The 20,242-nt window shown below is 40.7% G+C and overlaps 1 protein-coding gene across 1 annotated transcript in view; it reads right to left on the bottom strand.

Annotated features, from left to right (window-relative positions):
- The window catches only part of rlf (RLF zinc finger), a 63,194-nt gene extending 43,587 nt beyond the window's left edge, over nucleotides 1-19,607 (bottom strand). The window contains exon 1 of the mRNA XM_043717375.1: nucleotides 19,394-19,607. Within this exon, the coding sequence (XP_043573310.1) occupies nucleotides 19,394-19,522 (129 nt within the window). The 5' untranslated portion in view covers nucleotides 19,523-19,607. The remainder of the gene's footprint in view (nucleotides 1-19,393) is intronic.
- Between the last annotated feature and the right edge of the window lie 635 nt (nucleotides 19,608-20,242).

Below are 20,242 nucleotides of genomic sequence, written 5' to 3'. Positions count from 1 at the left end.
AGGAAATTATTTAGGCAATGTTTATCATGGTGCTCCCTCTCACTATTAAGGTTGGCAAACATTTAATTGCACTTGCTCATTTCACTTAAAAACCGCTTTGCTTAGCCTGGTTTGTCAAAGAATAATTAACAAACAAAAACAAGTGCTGGAAATACCAAACAGATCTGGCAGTATCTAAACAGAGAAAGATAATGCTTCAGGTTCATAAAACAGAAGTGGACAATCAACACACAATTCTTCAAGAAGGGCTCCTGCCTGAAACATCGATTTTCCTGCTCCTCGGATGCTTCCTGACCTGCTGTGCTTTTCCAGCACCGCTCTAATCTTGACTCTAATCTACAGCATCTGCAGTCCTCGCTTTAGTCTAATCAACACAATATTAATGGCCTTTCTCCACAGGTGCTGCAAGACATGTTTTGGTTCAGATTTCCAGTACTCAGTATTTTGTTCTGTTTCTAAAAAAAATTAGCATCACTATTGTAAATTGCCATTTGCACATGGAAGATAATTGATACGTTGGGGGTAGTCTCACGAATTAACCTTGCTCTTTTTACAAGACGAATATAATATCTACCAATCCTCTCTGCTCTGGCAAATGTAATTGTTCAGAGATAACTCAAGAGGTACAGGCAAGTCTCTATTTTCCTACTGAACCACAGTCAGGGCTTTAATGCATTTAGGAGAAAGTGAGGACTGCAGATGCTGGAGACCAGAGCTGAAAATGTGTTGCTGGAAAAGCGCAGCATTCACATGCTTTTACACAAAATGGCATAATAGACATATAATACCTCTCCATAACTGACATTAATACCTCTCCACCAGAGATACAGAAACAGAATACAGGAATAGACCATTCAGCCCTTCAAACCTGTTCCACCGTTCAACATGGTCATGGCTGATTACCTAACTCAATAGCCTGTTCCCACTTTCTCCCCATTCCCATTGATCCATTTAGGCCTAAGAACTATATCTAACTCTTCGAAAAGGATTAATATTTCAACACCACTTTCTGTGGCACAGAATTCCACATGTTCACTATTCTCTGGGTAACATTTTTTCAGTTCTATACACCTACCCCATTACCTTGGACTGTGAGCCTCTGTTTTGAACTCCTTAGTCATCGAAAACATCCTTCCTGCAATCACCCTATCTGGCCCTGTTAGAATCTTTAGGTTTCTGTGAGATGCACCTTCATTTTTCTGAACTCCAGTGAATACAATCTTAACTTGTCCAGTTTCTCCTCAGGTATGAATCCTGCCATTCCAGCAATCAGTGTGTAAAACTTTGTTGCCCTACATAACCAGAATTTCCTTCCCCAGATAAGGAGACCAAAATCCCATATAATATTCCAGGTGTAGCCTCACTGGGCCCCATATAATTGCTGCAAGACATCCCTGCCCTTGTACTTGAATCCTCTTGCTATGAAGGCCTAACAAACAATTTGAATGTACCATCTATAGCTCAACTGGGTAAAAGGCAAACCCAAAACATCCAAGGGGAAATAATCAATATTTTGTTTAAGAACAAAGTGGATAGTGACTCAACACACTCTGACCTACCAATTACTCAAGTCTCAGCACATCAGCTAAATTTTCTGAATGCTTTTGGAAATACTTGTGGGAGGGTGACTTTTTTCAGTTGGATCCTACGTATTTGACTTGCAGAGCAATCGATTTAGATTCCAGTAATAAATTCCAATAATTATCAGTTTGCACCAAAAAATAGAAATGTCTTTGATCATACCAACAGCCTTTGTATCCCAGTAACAGCACTTCTATAGAAAGTTTTGTGAATACTAAACAACGCTTTACACTTGTCCCAGAGGATCTAGGGCTCTATACCACTAAATTCAGCTCAAGTACACCAATGCACTCGCTAAAAAAGGATTTCCAACACAAAGATTTTAAAATAAAACCAGTAATGCTGAACTCCCTTAAATATTTAACACACCTGCACGTGGCACCTGAACTTATCACATACGCACATCAGTAAGTAATTGCTCTGGGGCATGGAACGCAGAAACTAAACAGGCTTAATTGAATCTCAGCTGGATCACTGTGGAACTGGAATCAAAAATAGCGACATATACTTTAAGGAGTGAAGGAAGCACATTGCAGAGTATTCTAACCAGAAATGAACTCATTTTGAGGAATCCTTGCTCTGGTATTAGTGCAGTTGGGGTGGTATATAGGTCATGTGTGATATCCCCATCTTTGTAAGCCAGCTGGCTCCATCGCCATCAGATCCAATCACAGGTTCACACTGTATAATCCACGAGTACACATCACTGTCTCAAGGGAATGCCATGAAACATCTGAGATGGCATGTGGGTGGGAACTTACAAATATAATTTAAGTCCAAACATTGTCATTGGCAGCATGAGGACTGCTTTAATTAATTTGCTTTTAAAGTTGAAATTATCTGCAATGATGTAAGCACTGCTTAACCTAAAGCTTTTTCTAGGTTCATGCAAATAGCTCTAAAATTATTTTCAAATCAACTTGCTCAGAGATGTCATTACACATCTCTAGAGCAGGTGGGACATGAAACAGAGTCGCCTGCATAGTCCACACAAAAATCAAGGTCTTTTAAGGTCCAAGAAAGTTCTATGCTTAGCATGTTATGGCCATTACTAAACCAATGCTTTCAGTTTGCTGAGTCTAATAAATGTCCTCAATTAACAAAATGGCATAAAGTTAATAAAGAATGAGATTACATCAGAGCCAATCATGGCTAACCACATGGATAAGCAAACTTACTTGACTCTTGCTCCTACAAATCAGCCATCAGGAAACTTTATATTCTGACCATAACCTTTGACAGCTGAGCCATCAAAATGGCTCAAAATTTATTGGTCCAGAACTTAATTTAACAATGCATGCAGGAAGCATGGATACGCATCAAGTTGTGACCATAAAGGTGTCAACAAGGTCACACAATTGCACGTGACATCATCTTTAAAAAGCTGAGTCTCCAATGTTATTGTTATTGTAGTAGTAGTAGTGCTTCTGAGTTTCTTATATAGCTGCAAGGCCATGAACCTGAAAGGTACTAAGAAACTCCACGTGCATCACCTGCGATTAATGCATCATATCAAACAGTAGGCAAAATCATGAAAGTATCATTAAACACTACAACTGCCAACAATTTCAGTTTGATAACAAACATGTTATTGCAAGCTGCAAAGATAAACATTCCAACAGTAGGCAGAAAGCATTTGAAGATGGTTTAAAATTCTTTTCAGCATATGTAACAAAACCATGCAACGGGAAGACACACCACAACACTTGCACATCATATCACTGCGATATTACTTCTCGATCTGAAAACAAACATACACAGAACAAAAAGCTTTCAATTATGTAACATTTAAATACATCCGAAGGAGTTTCACAAGGGCATGTTATAGAACCTAGTATTACCCTTGTGGTCAGCGTGGGTTTTACATGCAAGTACTATTTGAGCCATCTGCCAAAATGAAATAAATTTCATTTGATTCACAAACCAAAGCTGGTTCAGTGTGATCCTGCAATAAGGCATGTATTTTCAGGTCGATGGAAACATGGAAACATTAAACTACAGGCACTGCTCCATGCTAAGCATTCAGAAATAATCAGCAATATTTACAATCAAAGCTAAGGAAAAAATACTAATACACAGAGATCGTTTAAGTATATGAAATGAAAAGGAATAGGATCCCTTAAAGGCCAAAGTGGATATATACGTGTGGAACTGCAGGCGATAGGCAAGGTCCTCAAAGAATATTTCTCGTGTTTACTGTGAAGACATGAAGACTTGAGGTTAATGGTAATATCTGAAGGAGGGTCCATATCCCAACAATTAAAGGGAGTCAGGGGGCTGAGTTGAATATGGTTGCCATTACAAAAGAGAAAGTGCTAGAAAAGCTAAAAGGTCTTAAAATTGATAAATCTCCTGGCCCTGATGGGTTACATCCTAGAGTTCTGAGGGAGGTGGCTGAGGAAATAGCGGAGGCGTTGATTGAGATCTTTCAAAAGTCATTGGAGTCGGGGAAAGTCCCGGATGATTGGAAGATCGCTGTTGTAACCCCCTTGTTCAAGAAAGGATCAAGGCAAAAGATGGAAAATTATAGGCTAATCAGCCTAACCTCGGTTGTTGGTAAAATTCTAGAATCCATCATTAAGGATGAGGTTTCTAAATTCTTGGAAGAGCAGGGTCAGATTAGAACAAGTCAACATGGATTTAGTAAGGGGAGGTCGTGCCTGACAAACCTGTTGGAGTTCTTTGAAGAGGTGACAAGTAGGTTAGACCAGGGAAACCCAGTGGATGTGGTCTACCTAGACTTCCAAAAGGCCTTTGATAAGGTGCCACACGGGAGGCTGCTGAGCAAGGTGAGGGCCCATGGTGTTCGAGGTGAGCTACTGGTATGGATTGAGGATTGGCTGTCTGACAGAAGGCAGAGAGTTGGGATAAAAGGTTCTTTTTCAGAATGGCAGCCGGTGATAAGCGGTGTCCTGCATGGTTCAGTGCTGGGGCCGCAGCTGTTCACATTATATATTAATGATCTGGATGAAGGGACTGGGGGCATTCTAGCGAAGTTTGCCGATAATAAGTTAATAATAATGAGACTTTATAAAGCTCTGGTTAGGCCCCATTTGGAGTACTGTGTCCAGTTTTGGTCCCCACACCTCAGGAAGGACATACTAGCACTGGAGCGTGTCCAGCAAAGATTCACACGGATGATCCCTGGAATGGTAGGTCTAACATATGAGGAACAGCTGAGGATCCTGGGTTTGTATTCATTGGAGTTTAGAAGATTAAAAGGGGAGATCTAATAGAAACTTACAAGATAATACATGGCTTGGAGAGGGTGGACGCTAGGAAATTGTTTCCGTTAGGCGAGGAGACTAGGACCTCTGGACACAGCCTTAGAATTAGAGGGGGTAAATTCAGAACAGAAATGCAGAGACATTTCTTCAGCCAGAGAGTGGTGGGCCTGTGGAATTCATTGCCACAGAGTGCAGTGGAGGCTGGGACGCTAAATGTCTTCAAGGCAGAAATTGATAAATTCTTGATATCACAAGGAATTAAGGGCTACGGGGAGAATGCGGGTAAGTGAAGTTGAAATGCCCATCAGCCATGATTGAATGGCGGAGTGGACTCGATGGGCCGAATGGCCTTACTTCCGCTCCTATGTCTTATGGTCTTATATCACAGCAGAGGTGGTGTTGGATGTATTAGAATGTATAAATCTCCTGGTCCTGACAGATACATCCAAGAACTTTGCAAGAGGTTAGAGAAGAGATTTGCAGGGGCCGTGGCTGATATTTGCATCACTGTTAGCCACAGGTGGGGTCCCAGAAGACTGGAGGGTAGCAGGTATTGTGCCCTTATCCATAGGCTGCAGAGAAAAACACCAGAACTATAGTCCAGTAAGCCCAACATTTATGGTAGGAAAGTTATTAGAGAAGATTCTGAGGGATAAGATATATATGCATTTGGAAAGACAGGGTTTGATCAGGAGTCATCAACATGGCTTTGTGCTTGGGAGATCATGCCCCTCAAATTTGAGAGTTCTTTGATGAAGTGAACAGGAAGGCTGAGGAGGGCAGTGTGTCGAAATGCTGTCAAAATGGATTTCAGTAAGGCGTTTGATAAAGGTTCCACATGGCAAGATGCTATGGAAGATTAGATCACATGAAATCCAGGGGGAGCTGGCAAATGGAGACAATTGGCTTGATGGTAGGAAGTGCAGGATAATAATGATACTAGTCAGACTGGAGGCCTGTGATGAGTGCTGTGCTTCAGGGTCAGCGCTGGCCCATTGTTATTTGCTTTCTATATCAAAGATTTGAATGAGAATGATTCAATGCATGATTACTAAGTTTGTAGATGACATGAAAATAGGCAGCATCATAGACAGTGAGGAAAGTTATCGCAAATTACAGCAGGACCTTGATCAGCTGGGAAAGTAGGCTGAGAAGTGGCAAATGGAATTTACTACTGGTAAGTGAGAGGTGTAGCATTTTGAAAAGTCAAATCAAGGTAGGAATTTCATGGTGAACAACATGGCCCTAAGGAGTGTAATGGAATAGAGGGACCTTTGACTTCAGGTGCACAGGTCTCTGAAAGTGGAGTCACAAGTAGACAAGACAGTGAAGATTTTCTTTAGAGCATAGGAGACTAAGGGGAATCTTATAGATGTGTATAAGTTCATGAGAGGCATGGATAGGGTGAATGCACTCACTCTTTTTCCCAGGGTTGGGGAAACAAGGACTAGAGGCGATCAGTTTAAAGATAAGAAAAGAAAGAATAAATGAGAACTTGAGGGGCAACTTTTGTTTTTGCAGGAGGGCGGTAAGCACATGGAATGAGCTGTCAGTGGAACTGATGGTGGTGGGTACAGTACATTTAAACGGCATCTCAAGCATATACTCCCTCACATCTCAAGCACATGCTCACAGCCCCTCCCCAACAATCTCTCTCTCCCTTTCTCACCCACACAATCTCTCTCTCCCTCTCTCATCCCCCCCCTACACACACAAATCTATGTGGTGAATTTGCTTATTTGTATTTGCAGATACATTATATTTTGTTCAAAAAGCACACAATTTGTAGACAATGTGGCATTTTAAAATAAAACCAGCCTGACGCCAGGTTGAGACACAGACTTGAAACAAAACCTCACATCTAAAATGTATAGTCTGATCTGAGATGTCACTTTTATACTGGTAAGTTATATTCAGGCAGTATAAATCTTAGGATTTACATATTAATTAATCAAAACCTGCATCGCCATTCTTACTGATTAAAGACTTAATAGCCATCTAGGCTTATTCAACACATTTGCATAAGTTGTATGACCTGGTGATATTTTATTTATAAATTCTGTGTCCAATGTATTCTCTCTCACTAGCTGCCTAAGGAGGGAGTGCTGCTCTGAAAGCCTGTGGTTTCAAACAAACCTGTTGGACTATTACCTGATGTGCCCAGATTTTTAACATTTAAAAGGCAATTTATAAAGACATGAATAAGAAAGGTTTAGAAGGGTATGGGCCAAATACAGGGAAATGGGGTTAGCATAGATGGACATTTTGGTCGGCATGTTCCATTTTGGGCTTCTATGACTGAACTTTTGGCGTAAAATGTTCAATAGATTTGCTTCCAATCCACAATTGCCTCAAAGAAGATACAACTACTCGGTGTCAAAGAGCCACAGAACAGGATACAAGATTGTCATGATTGACATGAAAATTTAATTATGACACTCACTTGACAAATCAAATTTTGATATCCAATTCACTAAAGCCCAATCAGCATTAATTTTCATATTAAGAGCTAAACCAAAAGTGAATGTAACTCAATGAGTAGAAAGAGAGGGGTCACAGCAAATCCATATACTGTATAAAACAAATGTGTTCTACCATTAAAAACAAAATCAGATCCTAATGATCTGGTTTATCTTGATAGTTTAATGTTATGCAAACTGTCTCAGTGAAGGCAGGACAGACAAACTGCCTTCAGTAAAACTTAAAGCGGGAGAAATCAGACGATGAATGTCTAACTGAAATACCATTCAATGCATGACTGGCATTGATTAGATTGCATAATCCTGTCACACTGTCAACCCAAAAGATTAATAACAGATCTTCAAAGTTTTATCTTAACTAATTGATGTAATATACGGTTTCAAAAATCTTTGTTAATCTGCATTCAATTTGCTCTAAAAGCACTGAACACATCTTGACATCTATGTAACATTTCAATGCAATAGCTGAAACAATCCTGAACTTAAATTTCCTGCAATGAAGGGAGTTCAAAAGTTTTTGACACTGACAATTATAAGATCATTTGCTCCATCTCCCAATGTTAATGGATCCTTCAAAGTAAATCCAAAATGCAGATCCAAACTTCAACAGTTATCAATTCTTCCCTGGTCTACACTGTAGCTCGGTTTTGTTGAAACCTGGAAGACTATTAGCACTGGCCACATCCCCTCGAATTTACATAACCACATCATCAAATCATACTTAATCAACCATGACTCCACGTTCCCTCCCAACCCTCATATCCCTGGTTTTCTTGTGTGCCCAAAAATCTACTGTACAGAAACCAGCCATTGTTCAAGGCAAGACAAGGCAGGATTTATACACTTAATGATAAGGTCCTGGATTGTGTTGCCAAATAAATACTTTGGAGCGCAGGCTCATAGTTCCTTGCAAGTGGAATGATAGGACAGTGAAGGCAGTGTTTGGTGTGCTTGCCTTCATTAGTCAGTACATTGAGTACAGGAGTTGGGAGGTCATGTTACGGCTGTACACGATATTAGTTAGGCCACTTTTGGAGTACTGCGTTCAATTCTGGTCTCCCTGCGATAGGAAGCATGTTGTGAAACTTGAAAGGGTTCAGAAAAGATTTACAAGTATGTTGCCAGGGTTGGAGGGTTTCAGCTATAGGGAGAGGCTGAATAGGCTGGGGCTATTTTCCCTGGAGCATTGGAGGCAGATGAGAGATCTTACAGAGGTTTATAAAATTATAAGGGGCATGGATATGTTAGGTTATTTTTCTGACTTTTCACATGAGATGCAATTCACACACACCAACTTCTGCAAACAGTTAAAAAGTTTATTAAAGCATGTACAAGCTAAATGACCCCTTTGACACTCTTCACAGGTGTGCGGAATAGAGTCAAATGTGCCCCAAACAAAGGAAACACATCCCCTTTATACAGGTCAGTTGGTAATGCTCACAGGTTCTCTGGCGACTTCCCCCACCATAACCACGTTACCCTAGGTACAATGGTAGGATGAGGTCATTCTCAGAGATAATGTAAATGTAAATGCCCTAATCCCTGGGGAATCATTATGCAAATGATTTCCTGACTCAGTGAGTCCCCAAGACAATGTAAGTGTGATATGCCTTAGTATTAGGGGATGATAATGCAAACAAATTTGATTGGCTGGGGACTGGCAACAAAGCATTTCTGAATGGAAGGGACTGAATGAGAGTTTAATTTGATAATAGCAGTGGTGTAGTAGTAAATGACTGCCCAAATGAAGTGGGAGTCATCCACATTCCTGCATGAATGTCGACCCCCACCTGCTTCCTGTATGCTTAGTTTCTGGGAGAAAGACAGTACAGTTTAACCTTTTAACATTACATTGATGTCCAGAGAGATAGTACAATTTAATCTTTTAACATTACAGATAGGTTGAATAACCAAGGACTTGCCTCTGGGATAGGAGAGTCAAAAACTAGAGGGCATAGGTTTATGGTGAGAGGGCAAAAATTTAAAAGGGACCCAAGGGGCACCTTTTCATGCAGAGGGTCGTGTATGTATGGAATGAGCTGTCAGAGGACGTGGTGGAGGCTAGTACAATTACAGCATTTAAAAGGCATCTAGATGGGTATATGAATAGGACAGATTTAGAGGGATATGGGCCAAATGCTGGCAACTGGGACTAGATCAATTTAAGATAGCTGGTCGGTATGGACAAATTGGACCAAGCTGTACTTCCCATGCTGCACAGCTCTAAGAGCTATTCAATTAATTACATTTGCCAATTCCACGTAACACTTACAAGGTTACTCCTTGAAGTAGTTAATACATTTTCAATACCTATTTGAAAATTACCCATTTGAATGTCAACATTCCTTCAGCCAATGCATTTTACACTAACTCACTGCGTAAAGGAATTTCTCTAGTCTGATTCTTTTCCCAGATACCTTGACAAAATCTTTCACCAGTGAAAAGACAGAGAGGGTGGAGGGTTGTTTTTCACACTGGAGACCTGTGACCAGTATTTTTCCCACAGGATCAGTACTCATTTGTTATTTATATAAACCATTTGGATGAGAAGATAGGAGGCATGGTTTGTAAAGGTGCGGATGACACCAAAATTGGTGCTATAATGGACAAAAAAGATTCGATCAATTGGGCCAACAGAGTGACGAGTGGCAGGTGGAGTTTAATTTGAATAAATGCAAGCTATTGCATTTTGACAAAACAAACAAGGGTAGGACTTATACAATTAATGGTAGGGCCCTGGATAGTGTTGTAGACCACAGAGACATAGGGGTTCAGGTACTTAATTCTTTAAAATTTGCACCACTGGTGCATTCAACATGTTTGTCTTCATTGCTCAGAACATTGAGTCTAGGACCCAGGATGTCATGTTGATGCTGTACATGACGTTGGTGAGGCCTCTTCTGGAGTACTGTATGCGGTTCTGGTCACTGTTATAGGAAGCTTATTATTAGAGGGAAGAAGGTTCAGAAAAGATTTATCAGGATTTTGCCGGAATGGAGGGTTTGAGTTTAAAAGAAAATAGGCCACGTAAGCTGTGATTTTCATATTACGGGAGGCGATGGTCAAGGGTTGATGAAATGATGAGGGGCATAGATAAGGTGAATAGCAAAGGTCTTTTCTCTAAGGTAGGTGGGGGAGATAGTGAATACTCGGGAGCCTGTTTTTACAGTGAGAGGAGAAAGATTTGCAAAAGACTTATGAAGCAACTTTTTGATGGTTCATGTGTGGAATGAACTGCCAGAGGAACTGGCGGATGCTGACAGTTACAATGTTTAAAACACATTTGGATAAACGCATGAATAGGAAAGGTTTGAAAACAGTCAGCATGTACTAGTTGTGCTGAGAGGTCAGTCCCATGCTGCACGATTCTTCAGTTTAAAGTCTTTTACAAGTCTTCACTTAACCTTTTCTTTTCTATGGAGAATTCTTATTTCCCTAGTTTCATCACATCACTCAAATCCTTCATGCTGGTATCCTTCTAATCCTCCCCTGCATCCTCTCCAAGATCTTGAAATCACTTTTAAAGTTTGATGCTAGTAACCGACTACAACACTCCATCTGGGTTCTATTACTTGATAGATGTTTCTTTACTTGTGTACTCAATGCCTCCACACATACAGCCAAAGATTTCTTATCACAACCTGCATTGCTGACTGAACTTTGGAGGACAAAATGCACTCAGAAAACCAAATGACAGCAAAACAGTCTCAAAAAAAAACAGAATGGGAATGCAAAACCATCACACATCTAACCAATTAAGACCACAGCCACCTCTAGGCTTTCCAATCATAATGGTACTTGACACGCATTAGTTTAGAATTTTCATTCTAGATAAAACAGATATTTCAAAGGTAAAACGTATACCTGGTGATTTATATTGATCAATATGGGGAATGCCATGGCATGATAATTTCCACTGTACACTTCGACATTCAAAATGGCAAACTGAGTTGTCATGTACAGTTTCTTTAACCTCTATCCTTTTCAACATATTTTTATACCAGCTTAAAATATACCGAGCTTACACTGCATAATGATTCAGTCTGTAAATTTTGCTCAATTAAAGTTATCAAAATGGCAACCTGATACCTCCATAAACTGACAACAGCCTCAGACTATAATCCACTCTCCCCAACATTGTGGTGCATATAATTGGAAGTTACTTAAAGAATTACTCCATTCACACAATGAAAAACAGATACATTAATGGAGTCATCTGTTATTTTATGGATGTCTGATACCTACATGGAATGCTAGCAGTGGTAAGCAAATTGAAATCTTTACAAATCTATTTTATTTAAACATGCTATCCCCATTATAGTTGATGAAAATTAGAAGAACTCTTCAAAAGCGCAAACTACTATGCCTGCAACGACCAATCCCATGATGGAAGCATACACTCTGGACAGAATCTCACACTTTTAGAAAGGGAAATCATGTGATATCAGCTTCACGCAGGGCAGAGATCAAATAGATCAGTGTTCATCACATAGAAGGTTGGTACAGCCTGATGTTCAAATGATCAACTCTAAGATTGTATGAGTAGCAATGGACTGAAGCACACAAAGTTGAGTTTTTAAAAAATTCTTTCACTAGAATGCGTGCATCGCTTGAAAGGGAGTCTTGTGTTCAGCCAGTGCTAGAATGACAAATTACTTGTGGACTAGAGAAATTTCTGCTATCTGGTTCAAATCCGATGACTTCCTTTAAAGAAATACAGTTTCGCACCATGGGCACCTAAAGAGTGAAGTAATGGAAATTCAAGATAATGGTATAGGAATGGATGTGAAACAACAGGTATGCAGATGAGACAGGCAGCAGGTGAAAGGGAAAGGAAACCAAGTGGAGATCTCTAAGAATTGGTCAGATGATTTTCATGTTTAGATATCCATGTTGCAAACTTTAATTCAAAGATGTCCATTGGAAATTGGTCAAATTCACAGGCACATTAAAGCAAGGCAGTGAATTACACGTGGTGTACAGGAATTACATGTTTTACTATATTCATTTTACTGGTCATAGAACAATATTTAACAAAAACAAATGTATTGAAGAATGCACATAGAAAGGCAGCGCAAATAAATATACCCAAAAAGTGACAAAGTAGCCAAGGATGATATTGGAACATCCAGATTTGTAACTACTCGTTACTCAACATGTCCAACTGCTGCAGGCCAGCAATCAAAGTCTACATATAATTCAAAGATATAGTTAACAAAATTGTGCTGTACTAGAACAATGTACAAGTCAACTCAAGTCTCTATGCATGAATTCTGGTCAACAAGATACCAGACAAGAATTCAAATCCTGATGGCAAGCCAAACGAGATTGACAAGGACAAATCCCAAGTACCAGATGACCAAGCTGGAGAAACAGAAAGCTTTATTGGTTCAGCCTTGAAAGACAGTGATAATAGGAGAGAGCAGACAAGATTAACAGGGCTGTAAAGAAACATGGAAACACTGCTGCAAACAGAAGCCTGACTGTAGGTGGTAGTGGACAAAATGGATAAGAGAAAAAGTTAACAACACTATCAAGTCTTTCAAATAAGTTTTTCAATTATCCATCAGTCTAAAAAGGGGATCTGGGTGTGGGTGGTTTTGGGGCGGGGGCAGAAGACGTAGTAAAGGTATTAACTTGTAAATTAAGTCTAACAAATAAGGGAGGGGGGGGTAACTGTTTGGGAGCTTCAGGAGAATAAGTTATGATAAGCTGATGCAAGTACACCTGAAATTACTGCCAGTAATTGCTTGTATAAAGAATTCAGTTCAGAATATTACCAAGACTGCTTTTTAAACTGGCAGCCATAGAACATTGTACTTTCTGGCTCAATTCAGAATGGCTATTTGGGAAAAAAAAAAGGAAGCTGACATGAGCTGCTGTGTAATCCAGTGGAAGTCAAACATTGTTGATGTTGGAAGAAACAGAACCGATTGACCACTATCCACACCATTGCTTAAGCAGGTGTCATGAGAGCTAGGTAGTCTGCTTTTCTCTGGTCCAAATACCTGCTCCAGAAAATGTGAAACAGTTCAGAACTAGTCAAGATCATTTCCCACTTTGTTGAACTAACTGATATCAAAGAAGGAAATTGACCCAACACCTTCTTGGAATCAAACCTCTCCTTTAACACCTGCTTAGCTACTGCCTGGATGAATGTCCTGCATTTTGAGTAATCTGTTCTGGACCTCAACCTGCCTCTTATTTGCTATCTACCTTGGATCTAAATAAATCTATTCCATAACAACACAACTATATCATTTCATTTCAATTTATTAAATGATAAATGCCATATATTGCTACAAGGGACTCAATACACACTTGCTCAGTGAACCATTACTCACTAAGCATAGCACAGTAAAAATAATCCTCTTGGGAAATGGGAAAATATTTCCTTGGAGAGTTATTGCTGTTTAAAAGTAGTCCCAACAAACTTTACATCAGGATGCAAATTCATACAGTCAATGGGAAATTGAGTTGTGTTTACATGAGGGACACTAATATATGCGTAATGGTATATTAAACAGCTATTTGACAAGCCCTAATTTAATATGAAGGAAGCCTTTCAGAACTGTCCCTATTATTCCAATGATACATCTTTTTTGCACCAGTCATCCATACAATTCGTTCTTGCAAAATACTCAACTTTACTATCATTAGTACCATGTTATCTCAAAGCAAAACAAGTATTGCTTGCTTTAATACACTGACAACAGATGTTTGAGCTAGCCAGCAGCCAAAATAAAACTTGCCAGGATTACTAAGGTCAACCAACTGTCTTACTTATAAGGTAACTGTACTTTCTATGATGCCAGTAGCTGTATCCATTATGAGCTAGCAATACTAGCATGGAAGCACAATTTACATTTATAAAGCAGCTTGATGCAGTAAAACGTTGCAGTGTTCTGCACCAGAAAATTATCAAAACATTAGATAATGAATGACACAAGGAAAAATTTGAAAAGGTGACCAAGTGTTAGATCAAGAGGTAGATCTTCTGAAGCATCATAAAGAGAAGTGGGAAAAAAAGTATAAAAAGGTTATCCCACATCAGCAGGTCATTAGCTACCAGTGCAGATCAATTAAAATCACAGATACTTGAAAAATCAGACAGAAGAATACAGAAGTCTCAGATTGTTGCACAGTTGCAGTACATTGAAGATAAAGCAGGGTAAGGCCATAACAAGATATAAAAAAGGAGAAATTAATTGAAGTGGTGGATAAGCTGCTGGAGAGGATTCTGGTGGACAGGCTTTATGTATTTTAAAAGATAAAGTCTGAGTAGGGACAGTCAACATGCCTGTGTGTGTGGGAAATAATGTGGAAAGAAGATTAATGAAGGCGGAACGCTGGATGTTGGCTACACGGACCTCAACAAGGTGTTCAACAAATTTTTGCACAGCACACTAGTTAGCAAAGTTAGATCGCATGGAATCCAGGTAGAGCTAGCCATTTGGATACAAAATAGGCTTTAAGATAGGAGACAAAGGGTGGTGGGGGAGGGTTGCTTTTCAGACTGGAGGACTGTGACCAGATGGGCCACAAGGATCAGTGTTGAGTCGACAGTATTTTGTCATTTATGTAAATTATTTGACTACGGATATGCAGAGATATGGTAAGAAAGTTTGCAAATGACACCAAAATTGGTGGCTTAGTGGGCTGTGAAGGTTATCACAGAGAATAATGGGACCTTGATCAGATGGGGAAATGGGCCAAGGAGTAGCTGATAGAGTTTAATTTAGACAAATGTGAAGTGTTGCATTTTGGTAAAAAAATCAGGACAGTTACTGTTAAGATCCTGGGGAGTGTTGCCAAACAAAGAGACCTTGGGGTGCAGGTTCATAGTTATTTGAAAGTGGAGTTGCAGGTAGATAGGGTAGTAAAGGCAACATTTGGTACGCTTGCCTTAATTTCTCAGTGCATTCTGAGAGTTGAGGGGTCATGCGGCGGTGCACAGGTCATCGGTTTTGGAATTGCATTCAATTCTGGTCTCCCTGCTATAGGCAAGATGCGGCGGAACTTAAAAGGTTTAAAAAATTTACAAATACGTTGCCAGGGTTGGAATGTTTGAGTTATTGGGAGAGGCTGAATAGGCTGGCACTATTTTCCATGGAGCATTGAAGTTGAGGGGTAACCTGATAGAATCAAGATTAGAGAGGTGCTGGAAAAGCAAAGCAGGTCAGGCAGCATCCAAGGAGCAGGAAAATCAACGTTTCGAGCAAAAGCCCTTCTGCCTGAAATGTCGATTTTCCTACTCCTTGGATGCTGCCTGACCTGCTGTGCTTTTCCAGCACCACTCTAATTTTGACTCTGCTGTCCAGCATCTGCAGTCCTCACTGTCGCCTAGTTGATTGTAAACTTGCAGAGGCTTATAAAAATCATGAGGGGAATGGATAAATAGACAAGGTCTTTTCCCCCAAGGTAGGAGAGTCCAAAAGTAGAAAACATCAGAATTATAAAATGCTAGTTTTCACAATCTGGTTTTAAGATTTGGAGACAGTACCTTTCTTCCACAAGGCTTTTTTTGGTTGAAGTTGGACTATTTGTAACCCTCTATGTCCATGTCAATTGTTTTTAACTAAGGTTCCCCACGGGAGACGGTTAATAAGGTTAGATCTCACAGAATACAGGGAGAACTAGCCATTTTGATACAGAACTTGCTCAAAAATAGAAGACAGACGGTGGTGGTGGTGGATTGTTTTTCAGATTGGAGGCCGGTGACCGGTGGTGGACCACACGGATCGGTGCTGGGCCCACTACTTTTCATCATTTATATAAATGATTTGGATGTGAGCATAAGAGGTATAGTTAGTAAGTTTACAGATGACACCAAAATTGAAGGTGCAGTGGACTGCAAAGAAGGTTACAGACAACAACAGGATCTTGATCAGCTGGGCCAATGGGCTGAGAAGTGGCAGATGGAGTTTAATTTAGATAAATGAGAGGTGCTGCATTTTGGGAACACAAATCTTAGCAGAACGTCTACACTTAAGGGTATGGTCCTAGGGAGTGTTGCTGAACAAAGATCTCGGAATGCAGGTTCATAGCTCCTTGAAAGTGGAGGTGCAGGTGGATAGAATAGTGAAGGCGGCGTTTGGTACGCTTTCCTTTATTGGTTAGAGTATTGAGTACAGGAGTTGAGGGGTCATGTTGCAGCTGTACAGGACATTGGTTAGGCCACTTTTGGAATTTCATGTGCAATTCTGGTCTCCTTCCTATCAGAAGGATGTTGTGAAACTTGAAAGGATTCAGAAAAGCTTTACAAGATATTGAAAATGTGTTGCTGGAAAAGCCCAGCAGGTCAGGCAGCATCCAAGGAACAGGAGAATTGACGTTTTGGGCATGAGCCCTTCTTCGGTCTCTGCAGTCCTCACTTTCTCCTTTACAAGATATTGCCAGGGTTGGAGGATTTGAGCTAATTGGGAGGGGATGAATAGGCGAAGGCTGTTTTCCCTCGAGCATCAGATGCTGAGGGGTGACCTTAAAGAGGTTTATTAAATCATGAGGGGTACAGATAGAGTGAATGGACAAAGTCTTTTTCCTGGGGTGGGGGAAGACCAGAACGAGAGGGCATAGGCTTAGGGTGAAAGAGGAAAGATATAAAAGAGACCTAAGGAGCAACAGTTTGACGCAGAGGGTGGTGCAGAGGAAGTGGTGGTGGCTAGTACAATTGCGACATTTAAAAGACATCAATGCGTATATGAATTGGAAAGGTTTGGAGGGATAGAGGCTGAATGCCTGCAGGTGGGACTAGATTGGGTTGGGATATCTGGTCAGCATGGACAAGTTGGACCAAAGGTTCTGTTTCCATGTTCTATGACTCTACAACTGCTCCATCAGTTTACATCCAGCTTGTTTGCTTATTGGGAAAAAGGGAAGCATGTAAAACTGAACAAAGCTCTGAATTTAGGATGAATGAATCAGGTAAACAATATTATCTGCATTATCTTGGAGAAAAAAGTGGAGATCTGCATCCATTGAAACAGTAAGAGGCAACTTTTATGAAATACGTGAGATCAGAGGGACCTTGACTTGCAGAACAAAGGGTGTTTCCACTTGTGAGAGAATCTAGAAGAGTCACTTTTAAAGGGTTTGCCCATTCAAGACAGACATAAGGAGAACTTTTTTCCTAACTGCCTCAAATCCTGAAGAAGGGCTTATGCCCGAAACGTTGATTCTCCTGTTCCCTGGATGCTGCCTGACCTGCTGCGCTTTTCCAGCAACACATTTCCAGCTCTGATCTCCAGCATCTGCAGACCTCACTTTCTCCTCAAATCTTAGGAAGTCTTCCTCAAAAAAAATCATGAAATCTGATGCACTGAATGCGATTAAAGTCAGGGTGGTGAGGTCAAGGGTTAGGAAATAGGATGAAATGTGGAGCGATCAGCCATGAACTTATTCAGTGGTGGAACAGTCTCAAGGTGGTGAGTGTTCAACCCTTGCTCCCAATTCATGAGAGAGAGGAAAAAGAGTAAACAAGCAAATGAATATGACTTGAGAAATTCAGAACAATATCTGCCAGCAAGATACTATGAATGTTACAAAAGCTATTTAGACAACTTATTTAACCTTTAAAAGCTTTTATTGCAAATGAGAAGAGAACTTGCGTTGCTCTCCCACCTATTGTGACCTCATTAAATTCTACTCCTCGAAGTTCCAGAATTCAGAGATAATAATCCCCTTCAAGATATCAGAACTTCATACCATTTCAGTGGCAGAATTTTAAACAAAAAAGTTTCAAAACACAACAAGATTAAATATAAACAATTTAACACAAGTGTGATAAATAAAATTTGGAATTATGCATCATTGAGTTCTACACACTACTCTGACACTCATCATACGTACCCACAAAATGCTGGTATGATACTACCTTATTTTAAGCAAAAATGCAAAGTCTAAGCAGTACAACTTCCCATTTCTACCAACAGTTACAATGGATGAAAGAAGTAATTTTAGTTGAACAATACTCAATGTTACATCTATCCTTATCTTACAACTTCATGCAACTCAAACATGACAAACCACTGAAGAAACTAAAATATACATGAGACAATAAAATGGCAGTGAAAGTTAAATGCATAACTAAGATGAGACAATTAAAAAAGACATTAAGCAAAATATTTAAAGCTGACTTTAATGATTTTACTGAAAACTTATATGACCAATTTGTATGATCTTTGCAGATTTGGAACAGAACATTTATTTTGCTGTATTCAACGCTACCTAATAAACGAGCCCCACACATGCGTGAACTGAGATACATACACGACCAATAAAATTAAACACCAATATACCAACATGATATAAACAAACCAATACAGCCTCATCGCTTTTACATGGAGGCTCAGGATTCAGTATATTTTTTGACTTCACATGAGACTAACTTCCTAAAAAGTTAAATTGTGCAAAACAAAATTTGCAAAACTTCAACAGATTTGGGGCATTTGAGACGCTTCATCGAATTGCAAATGCCGTCCTAAATAGAAAGCATTCGAAGAAATGGTAACATATCTAGTCACTGCAGCACTAAATTTACTGAGATCAGAATTATTTTATAAAATGCTAGACTTCACAACCAGGTTTTATCTGAGATTGCCATTTTGCACGAAAAGAGCGCAATCTATTCATTAGAAAAAATGGATTATTTGTAAATCATTTGCCCCTGTTGAGTTGTGGAAAGGTTGTTCTTTCAGGCTATTGTTCGGTGCTGAGGCAACACTTCAGAAGCAGGGAGGTGGGAGAATCACGATTAACTATTCGAGACCAGAGTGCGTGAACTGAACATAAAAAAAGGGCTAGTTTAACGGTTAACTTTTGAACCGCAATGATTGTAGTGTGAGAAGAAGCCAGGCGAAGTAACAGCGGTGGGGGTGGCGAAGAGAAGATGGTTATTCTGTTAGCCCTCCCACATTTTCGGGCCCAGTGCGAGAGAAAACCCCACTAGAGTACATCCCTTCCCGTCCACCTACGTTCGTCCCCGACTCCGAGTCTCCCAAGAAAACAACCCTCCGCCTTCACCACCCCCACCCCCCGCCCCCCCCGGCCAAACCACACCACCATCCGGCCACTCGCTTCGATACCGCTGCAGAACTGTCGGCTCACCTCGCAGAAATGCTGGCAGTACTGCGCCGAGGACTCTTCGGACAGACCGCACCTCCTCAGCTCGGCTTGGGCTCTCCTCAGCCGCTCGGTGAAAGGCTCGAGGGCCTGCTCGCTCTCGCCGTCCGCCATCTTCGCTCTCCACTGTTGCGCGTAGACACCGCTCACGTGACCAGCCCCTCCTCCTTCCTTCCGCCCGCCCCGCGGAAGGGAGGGTCCACCCCGTTGTGACGGTCCACCCCCTTGTGACGTCATCGCGCGCACTGGACACGCCCTCACATCCCCGCCTTCTTATGACGTCGCTATATCCCGCCCCCTCCCCGCCCACACTGGTCTGTGACAGTCTCTCCTGTTTACATAGAAAAATCTCACTGTCCACAGGTTGTTATTCCTTTATAACACATACAAGTCATACACTGCATACAGGATTACATTCCTTTGTAACATGTAATGCACTTAGCGGGGCAGCACGATGGCTCAGTGGTTAGCATTGCTACCTCACATCACCAGGATCCAAGCTAAATTCCAGCATCAGGGACTGTGTGAAGTTTACATCTTCTCCCTGTGTGTGTGTGGGTTGCCTTCGGGTGATCCAGTTTCCTCCCACAGTCCAAGTGTACAAATTAGGTGGATTTGCCATGCTAAATTGCTTTGTATTGCTCAGTGGTGTGGAGGCTAGGTGGGTTGGCCATGCTAATTACAGGGGTGCAGGGATAGAGTAGAGGGGTGAGTCTGGATGGGATCCTCTTTGGAGGGTCAATGTGGAATCGATGTGTCGAATTGCCTGCTTCCACATTTTACAGATTCTATGATTCACAGTTACATAATGTCAGAGGTTGATATTACTTTATA

The sequence above is a fragment of the Chiloscyllium plagiosum genome, chromosome 27 (assembly GCF_004010195.1).
Source record: "Chiloscyllium plagiosum isolate BGI_BamShark_2017 chromosome 27, ASM401019v2, whole genome shotgun sequence".
Taxonomy (NCBI): Eukaryota; Metazoa; Chordata; class Chondrichthyes; order Orectolobiformes; family Hemiscylliidae; genus Chiloscyllium; species Chiloscyllium plagiosum.
Note: the sequence above shows the minus strand (reverse complement) of the source record. Positions and strands in the feature narration are given on the sequence as shown.